Source organism: Chlamydotis macqueenii, chromosome 7 (genome assembly GCF_036417535.1).
Source record: "Chlamydotis macqueenii isolate bChlMac1 chromosome 7, bChlMac1.mat, whole genome shotgun sequence".
NCBI lineage: Eukaryota > Metazoa > Chordata > Aves > Otidiformes > Otididae > Chlamydotis > Chlamydotis macqueenii.
The window spans coordinates 29784495-29794246 of NC_141562.1; the positions used below are offsets into that span (position 1 = coordinate 29784495).

General features: G+C 43.4%; 1 protein-coding gene across 3 annotated transcripts in view; it reads right to left on the reverse strand.

The window, feature by feature from the left end:
• The window catches only part of GPAM (glycerol-3-phosphate acyltransferase, mitochondrial), a 33295-nt gene extending 24006 nt beyond the window's left edge, over positions 1-9289 (reverse strand). Inside the window, exons 1-4 of one of the 3 annotated variants that reach the window (XM_086752470.1) lie at positions 9198-9289; positions 7361-7491; positions 4745-4867; positions 1682-1755 (exon numbers count right to left, since the gene is read on the reverse strand). In XM_086752470.1, the coding sequence (XP_086608596.1) occupies positions 1682-1755; positions 4745-4867; positions 7361-7462 (299 nt within the window). In that variant the 5' untranslated portion in view covers positions 7463-7491; positions 9198-9289. Of the gene's footprint in view, positions 1-1681; positions 1756-4744; positions 4868-7360; positions 7492-8863; positions 9020-9197 lie in introns of those variants that run through there. The other 2 variants (XM_086752473.1, XM_086752471.1) reach the window with 2 other exon arrangements.
• Positions 9290-9752: the final 463 nt, after the last annotated feature.

Below are 9752 nucleotides of genomic sequence, written 5' to 3' on the forward strand. Positions count from 1 at the left end.
GTGTTAAAAGCAACTAGGAAAGATGAGAAGGAACTTTCACTTTGTAAAAGGCCAAACCACCTGAGCACACAGGCCACTTGCACTGTAACTGAGCGCACATGCACAAGCCATCACCGCAGTCTGACATGTAACGGTTACACAAATGTTCAGAACATCTTGAAGGACAAAGAACTTTGCTATTCAGGCTGTAAGGGAAACAGACTGGTGACTCTGTTTTGATTGCTTTTCTGTTTTTCCCTCTCCATCAGCGTTTAAGAGCCTTACTGATTTTTCTAAAAAGCAAAGTTAAGGATATGCTTTTTTCTGACAACAATTTTGGTAACTATGAATATGTCATCACAACAGCATACAGCTATTGCAGGGATCTGTCAAGGTGTAAAGGCTTCTACATTAATTTCACAGCTTAGACACAACATATGATAAGAAAAAATCTGTTTTCTAACAGTGTAGCAATGATAGAAGACAAAAACCACACAGAACAGATCCAGTCAAGATATATTATAAAACTGACAGATTCACATCTCAGAAAAAGCCTGTGGTAATGTCTCAATACAGGGACAGTATGCTCTAGCAGTTAAAGAGAATCCCTCTTGCTTTCTAAGGCCAAGAAACTGTGACTATATAACCCCATGGGACCTCAGAACCTCATTAAAATTGTCAGTTTTCAGACTATAATGACATTCTGAGCTAAAGGCATTTTATTTCAGAATAATTCATTAACCCATATTTTGTTGCCCTTAGATTTCTAATTTAAGTAACTCTGATGATTCAAAACCATTAAAGTATCAGGCTTTTTTAACTAATTAGAAACAGTTAAAATTAAACACTATTTCTGTTATTTTTCTGTATTCTAAACTACAAGCTCAACTCTTAAACAACGTAATTAATTCAAATCAAAGAAAGAACAGCCTCTAACGCTAGCTTCCTCCCTCTCAAGCACAGCACAATGCTGCCTTTCTTCCACTCAGACACTTTGGTTCATTTCTTTCAGGCTGCTGGCCTCTCTTTGTTTGCTCTGACTCTGCAACAAACACTGCAGGATCTGCTTATGCTAATGATTACTGCAAAACCTTAGCAAGCATTATTAACTTTCCAAATAACAGAATAAAGATTTCTGTGTACTTCCAGTATCTTCATCCCAGAACACAAGATACATTTCCAATAGCACAAAGATACATCATCATTTTTAGGTCATATACACCATCCTCCAGGAGCTGCACTGTGCCACTGAGGCGGAGGAGAGACAGCCTAGCGAGACATATTCAGATTTAATTGTCATCAGTGATAACAGTCAATGCCTAAATTGTGAACCAGATCTGCTCAGTAAATTAAAATGCAGCCTGAAGTCAATCTCAAGCATGGGAATAAAACAGTTCCTCTCGGCATTATACTACACATGCTGCCATTTCCACTAAAAGAGAAAGGACTTAAACATGCTCTGGTTTTTGTGAAAGGTTTGACCCTTACACTCCTTGCCTGTAACCCCAAAAGACTTTGCCCAGCTCCCAGATACGCACAGCCGGATTTAACAAGTCCACTACTTTCCTGAAGTCAGCATCAATTCCTGCCCTTTAGGACACCAATTACATTTTCACTCAGTCCGGACTATCCTAGAGATTTCCCTGCCATGAGATCAGAGTACATTGAATTTCAAAAGGAAAAGACAGACTTGCTACATTACCTTGTATGTGTTTCATTGATATATATGACATTACGTAGACCCAAAGAAGGAATACTAGCATTGAAGAAGTTATCCTGTAAAACCAAGGAAAAAAAGATTGGTGGACTATTTTGTTACAAATGAATAGCTGTGTCTTTACATTCATCATAACATTTAAGATAATGCAATGTTTTTCACCTCTATTATAAAAAAAAGCCGAAGTAGTGAAGTGCCGAACTCACAAAGTACACGCTAACTGTTCTGAAATGTACATGAAATTCAGAAAGTCACCATTCCTAACTTCAATACTTTCAAAGCATTCTCTAGACTTTCCTGCATACAGAAATGGTTGTATTGGTTGTATTCTTCAAGCCAGAATATTTTATTATATTCTGATATAGTGCAAATCAGGACTTGTCATAACACAGAACACATCTTTGAGACAGAACTTTACTTAGCCACATTCAGCATCGGTGTAATCGTGAGCCTTTTGATGCTCTGTGACGTCCAGTTTGCCAGCAGACCAGGCACCACGTAATGGCAGCCCAAGAGTCAGGATATCATTAGGTGGCAAATCTCCACACGCCTGCTCTGCCTGAACAACAAACTCAATTCAGCCTTCTACATTGCTAGTACAGACTCTACATGCCAGGCTATTAACTGTTCTGGGATGAGTTTGGGAGCAGTTCCACTTTGGATCAAGAAACATTACCTGGCAGGAAGACATAAACTTTAATCTTCCATATTCCAAGTAACTACCTTGACTGAAAGGCTAGTTTCTTTCTCCCAAATAATTATAAAACTGGTACCATTCCAACAGTGAATTACAGCTAAAATTACTGGGACTGTGCATGTCAGGGAAGGTGAAAAACAGGACAGTGAAGGAGAAAGATTGTTACCAGCAACAGCATAACTGTGGAACAGCCTCACTACCAATTTTGCAATGCGAGTCAGGTAAGAGTCTCATTTGTTTGGATTTTGTTTAGGACACACCATTTGCCACACATTAAAATAAATGAGTGTCCCATGTCATTTGCAAATCAAGCAGAAATTATGTGTTACAGTGGGAGCACACAGTGTTTTCCCCCATGTTAAAACATAACCACACAGTACACACAATCAACAAATTGTTGCTCTAGGATCTTAAGATGAAACCTCAAAGCAACACTGATTTCTTTGACTATTCACTGGTAATTTTTTGTGGATCTTAAAGCTAGATGAAATGTTCTGGCAAAGAGAAGTGAAATAACTTATTCTTGGTCTCCCAAAAAAACCCAGCAACAAAGTACCACTGAATGCCTGAGTCCACTCCAGTGCTCTAACTGTTAGGTTATAACCCTGCTCTGTGAAATTCACCCTCCAGGTGTAATATCACAAGTTAGCTTTTCCTTATTTAACCTTTCCCTGATCCTGTGTCAAGATGTGGTTCTGTGAGACCAAGCGAGCTGATACAGCATCTCCCTTCTACTGCAAGAGAGAAGCCCAGCTCGCACCACCAGATCCTGCCCTTTCCCACTGAATACTATCCCCACCTCCTCACTTACACCACCTCTAGCACTCATCACACCCCTTAATGAGCCAACTTCATTCAGCAAGGCAGAAAACTAAGACAGCCAGACTAAATGAGTAAATAAAGTAGGTAGTTTTCTGCTTGGTTAGTGAACATGATCAGCCCTCCGGAGAGCAAGAAGGAACAGAAGAGGGAGAAGCAAGACTTCCCACTCCCTGCACCCTCTAGGTGTTAGTCTGGCCAACACACTTAAGGAATTCTGTCTCACTCATCCGTCCTTTTTCCTTAAGAGAATTAATAAAACAAGCAGCTCAAAAAAAAGTGAAATATCTAGAGTCTAATGAGAGGATCTGGTATGTTATCATCTGCTGCAAGAGTGGCATTTTCTCCTTGTGGCAGAGGCAATGAAGGGCTTAACCAGGTCACGTCCCTTTCCTAAGTAGGATCTCTGGACAGGTAATTAGTTCCTTATTAAACGGGAAAAAAAACAGACCAAGATTTTTCTTTCTAAAGCCTAATTCCCAACTTGAGAGGAACAGCCTAATTAATAACAGACTAATTACTAAATGTATAAAGGCCTAAGTTGAGGATTCCTACACACCTTTTTACAAGTTGAAACACTTAAGCATCTGTTAGAAGTAGTCTCAGTTTATCTAACTGTTTATCTCATTCTCCATATCACACACAGCCTTCACAGCACATTTGGATTTCTATCCCACGTTTGTATATCATTGATGCAATTTTCTGTTCTAGCATAGAAACAGAATGAAATAACAACTTTTTCTTGGTCAAAGAAATAAGCAAATTTTCACTCTGGTCCAGCCAGTCATGGAGCTCAGTTCAGGTGCAACCGAGTGCTATTTAAAGCCCATACTCAAATTACATGATGAACTGGTTACAAACTACATTATGCCAATTATCAGCATTTTGCATCTTCAGCTGACAGAAAGCCTGCCCAATGCAGTTCAACAAAGTACACATTTTAAATCAGCTTGCACAACTGCTCTAGAGCTACCATCTTGACACTGTTGCCAGCAGACAAATACCCCCACTATGCTAACTGGCACTCCTTGTTTCCAGGCTGGGCAGAGAAGCCATGAATTAGCCGCATGTAGAAAATGAACTCGTCTTCTCAAGCACAGGATCGATCTCTTCAAGGGTGAAGGGAAGCACATTGCTTACTTTCAGAATTGTATTTATTCTGTGGATAAAGAATTAGGTATCCTAAAAGTAAGCCTTAACACATTTATCGGCACCACATTCCTATTATTAATCTAGTAGAGCAGATAATTTTTTCCATACAGTTTTCTAGCGCTAATTCTGAAGAGCTGGAGCTTTGTGCAAGGAATAAGTGTACACTGAAAAGTGGGAGACAAAGCACCACAATAAGCCTGCGTCACCCATGAATTCCATGGCAAAGAAAATATAACCATAAACAAAGGAGAAAAAACTATATTCCTTTACAAAGTAAGAACATTGTGACCTTAATTCTGAAAGTAAGAAAACTACTGAAACTTCATTACACTGCAACTATGCGTTATTGTCAAACATAATCCAGCACTTAATCTTCTTACCCGGCTCTGGGGAGTGCATACGTAGCAACATCGTCCCACGAACGGCCTTTTTCTGCTCAGCAGTGTCTCTTTCCATTTTAAAGTGGCGGATCGGAAAAGAGTGGGCCTAGAGTTACATTCTCCCTGTGGAACAAAAGACCATCACGTAAATATCCAGAAATATATGTTTCAGTAGGTATGTGAAAATTTTCAATGAGAGGAGCTGCTAGAAACAAACAAACAAAAAAAAAATTACCCCCTCCAAATTACATTTAAAAACTTAAAACAAATTTTTCCAAGATTTTTTCCTAAAATAAAGTATATTATCTCCAGATGATGCAATTTTTAAAAATAAAAGCAAAATCACAGCGTTGTACTTAAGTATCTTAAGCACTACAGCATTTGCTGACACACAAAATTTTAAAATAAATAATAACTCTAATGAGAAACAGACAGGAAACCGACAGCTGAGAAAGTGGAAGAAATTAACAGTAAATTACACTCTCAATGTAAGAGTGCTTGTAACACAAGCAACACATTTTAAGCTTTAACTGGACATCACCCTGCAAAATTGCAAGAAGCCTGAATGTATGCAAAGTATTAACTCCATTGACTCTGTAGTCTCTTTTTCAGCAGTTTCACGTAAAGTGTTACAAAACAAGGAACTACTGCCCCTTTTCCAACGTTAGGCAGTCTTTCTGAAGATTACAGAACCAAAAAATCCAAAGTATCTGCATTCACAGAACACATTCTCTTTGTTAGGACATAATGAAAATATACAATTTTTACAAAGCCATTGATTGTTCCCTTTACAGCCGACCAAATTATTCCTTGCCTGAGAATAAGCCCTGGATTGACATTTTCTGAACCATATATTCTAAGTTTTTTTAGAAAAGGGAAGTTAGAGGGAAAAAAACAAAACAAAACAAAACCAAACCAAAACTATGGCAAGATAAACTGAAGTATGTTTAAAATAGCACATTTAAGTGGAAGAGAAGCAGTATAGAACCAACACCTTAAACCAGCATTAGGGTTAGAAAACACAAATTGTCCTGGTTCTGGCCAGGATAGAGTTAATATTTACCTGAGCTAGGTGGAGAACTGAAGCTGGTAGCCCCTATGGCTGGGATAGTTAACTAATTAGCTAACAGCTGGGGTTCATTTACCCAAATTAGCCAAAGGGCTATTCCATCCCATCTGACATCATGCTCAGTATATAAGTGAGGAGGGTGCTGAAGGGAGGCCCCCTGCTACTTGGAAGAGACTGGATGTGGAGATCTGTTGTGAGCTATTATACTGTATTTGTGTTCCATCACTGTCTTGTTTTCTTCTGTCATTACTGTTAAATTTACTTTTTGTTCAATCTCAACCCACGTGTTTGGTTTTTTTTTTTTTCTTGGTTTTCTTTTGTTTGTCAATTCTCCTCCTATTCTCTCGGAGAGTGGGGGGAGTGAGAGAGAGACTGCGTAGTCTGGTCCCTCTTGGGGCTGAACTACGACACAAATACAGATCATCACATACCCAGCTAGAAAGCCAGACGAGTGAAAAACAACCAGAAAGTCAAAAGCAACGCTGAAGATGACTAAAAACTGTGCACGGATCACATTTGGCAAGCGGTATGAATTGGCAATTATTCTAAGGCTAAGTCTTCCACCTGAAATAAACAAGCATCAAGATGCTAAGCCTGGCCCAATCCCTCCTCTACCAACTTCCATAATGCTAACTCCAAAATTAACCAACTTTGTAACAATACTGTCTTCCTTCTGCATGCCTCCAAGCCCTGACTCAACTCACCCCCACTTTCTTACAAAACCTCCCTCCTATCTTTTTTGTCTTGTTTGCCTTTATTCCCCTCTCTCACAGATCTCTTAGTACTGCAGCTTGCTGTCCAACGTATCCTCCATGTAGCCAGACAAAAAACCCAGCTGCCAAGACGTTTGTCCTTTCCCTCAACTCTGACCATGTCTCCAACTCTTCTTCTGTATCAGGTTCAACTCCTCTCCAGAGCCGTGGCTAATTCCTGCTGACCTATGCTTCTAAACCAACCAGTACCAGCCTAGTCCCAACATGGCTCTTTTTGCTTGACGCAGGCCCCTCTGCTCATTGCTCCCTTTGTATCCTCCAAATCCCAAGACTCACTCAACAGAGGACACAGACTTTCAATATCCACCAAATTTTCTCTGCCTCCTGTATTGTACAAATAGCCCCAACTCCAGCTGCTACATGACCATGCATCTTTAGCCTCGTGCTTCTTTTCACTTGCACATTTCAAACTACATCCTTCAAAACAACAACAAGCTTTCTATTTGATTTTCTGTTTGGCCACAGTGTACTACAGAACGGGATTCTGCCCATTTACTGCTATATAAAACGATTAATAACATCACACCAGAAAACCGTAAGACTATCAATAATGTTTGATATGAAGGTTTTTCTTTTCCAGCAATGTTAGTGTTTGGCATAACACTGAACTGTTGGGTCCTCCTTACATTTCAAACTAAACTACAATCAAGCTGCATCACATATGAGACAGACGATGCCTTATCTTCATTCTTCATAATAAATAAATAAGTTCACCTTCAACTTGAGGAAAAAATAATGGAAATATGGCCAGCCATATTAAGAATTTTTACTTACCCATTCTTCACTGGAATGCTTACATCTGCTGATACTGCACTCTGCTGAGGTGGACAAATAGGAAACATCTATTGTTCCAAGGGACAAAGTAGTTTCATCCATGACACACGAGTTGAACTGAAGATCAGAAGCTGCAAAATAATAACATATGTATATGTACACACATATACAGAAACACATATACACACACATAATTTCAGCGATGGGTATCTAACAATAAATTAGCAAGCTGGTAATTTTGCACCCTTCAGTAAAAGACAGCTTCTGAAGAAGTTTCATTGCAGTCGGAAATCAGCATGATTTTAATATGATAAAAATCCCAGCACATTTGATTTCCATAAACACAGCACACCAATCAGCTACCTGCATGTTTTCCTCTCCCTGTTCTTCTTCCCATTATAGGTCAGCATAGCCCCTTTATGCTTTTCCACTGTTCTTCACTGCACAGTTTTAAACCACTTGGCCACAAGGATACACATTTCAGCCCCTTTCAAAAGTTTACTATTCTCTTGCACTCCATGACCTCACTCTTTCATCAGTTGCTTCTCAAGGACATCTATTATCTACAAAAAAAATTCATTAATGTTCTCTCCCAATCTTATCTCACAGTATATTTTGTGTCTGATCTAGCTGTAGTCAAACCAGTTTGCAAACTCCTTGGAGGAAGGAGTGCTCTACGAAAAAGCACATCCTTAAATCTGAACGTGCTGCTGACGTAAGCGACATTACAGGCTTGTGGGATTAAAAAGCAGTAAAGAAGTCTAAACTTGCACTATTATTTTAAAATGGAAGTTTTATAGTTCATATAACAAGCACAGTAAATAACTAACTAACCTTGGCCAAAGAAATAAAGAAAGCAGGCCAAACATAAAAAAAAAAACAACTTAGCGTTGTACTGCATATCTGCAAAAGACTACAAATTAGACCGCTTTGTTATGCAGAGCCATCAAAACACGGATCCCTGCATTTTCCTCTAGAGAAACTGTGAAGTGGCAACGCTGCCTCTTCCGTCTGTCACCGCAAAGAAACTTACACTGCGGCCGAGCTACGAGCCCCCAGCACCGAGGCTGCTCCCACCCTGCATGCTAACATGGGCAAGAGCAAGGCCTAAAACTTCGGCCCAGCGTTTTGTCCCTCCTCTGCCTGCAGACACAAACCTCTCCTGCAACACCTCCTACAGAGTTCCCCGCACAAACCCGAGCTTCAGCTACTACATCCAGGCACAGGCTTATCTTTACACAACCTAAGTGCGTAAGTGATCTTTGCTAGCTCTTACATTTAATTTGCCTTTTTTTTTAATTAGTGCTCAGGCAAATCAATACTTAAACCACCCAATAAATACAAAAAAAAAAAAAAAGGCTCATGAACATCTAAACAGCAAAAGCAAACCGTGCCCTCCAATTGTGCTCAAGGTGACCTTGGCTGCACCGGCACAGACAAACGATGAACTATAAAAAACAGGCAACTAAAAGCCTGTTTGAGCAAGAGCAACTCCACACATACCTCTCACTACACCTGCCCTCCCGCGGGCCCGCTCCCCGCCGCGGCCCTCACGCCGTGGACCTGCCGCAGCCCGCCATCCCCACCGGCTGCGAACCGCGCTCCGCCGCGCCGCACGCCCACGAGCCCCTGCTCCAAACGAAGGCAGGACCCGGCTGAGCGCGGGCACCGGCTCTGTAGCCACGCCGGTGCCTCCGTCCCCAGGGGGCCGTCCCCGCGGGTCCCCGGCCGCCCTGAGGGGCGGGCGCCGACTGCGGGCAACAGCCGGCACCGGCCCCCGGCAGGGCCCAACGCCCCCCACAGCCCCCGCGGGGACGGCGAGGCTTTCCGCGCCCACCTGCCCCCCGCTCGGCTCCTCGGCAGCCGCGGGGACCGGCAGCGCCGCCGCTTCCCCCCGCTCCTCCCGACAGAGAGCACTGCAACACGCGCCCGGCCCGCTCCGCCCGCTCCTCGGCGCCCCGGCACCGCTGGCAGCGGCCCGCCCCTCCCAGCCACCCGGCCCTGTCCTGTCCCGCCGCCGGGGGCAGCACCGCCGTACCCGCACCGGGTCCCCGACCCGCACCCAGCTCCGGCTCCCGCGCCGGCGCTTACCGGCTCCGCAGCGGCCGCTGCCCCCCTGCCGGCCGGGCCGCGCGGCGGCGCCGGGCCTGACGCGACTTCCTGAGCGCCCGTCGCCATGGTGCGGGCCCGCCGCCTCCCGCCCAGCCCCGCGGCCGCCTGCCCCCCTCGCCGTCTCCCGCCGGCTGCGGGCCCCGGGGTCCCCGCCGCTGCCGGGGCGACGGGGACCCCGCTCCTCGGCGAGGCCTTTCCAGCCCCGCGCACCCGCTGCGGTCCCCGTCCCCACGCCGGCACCCGCGATGCCCTGAGCAGCTCCGGCCGCCCCAGCCTTGAA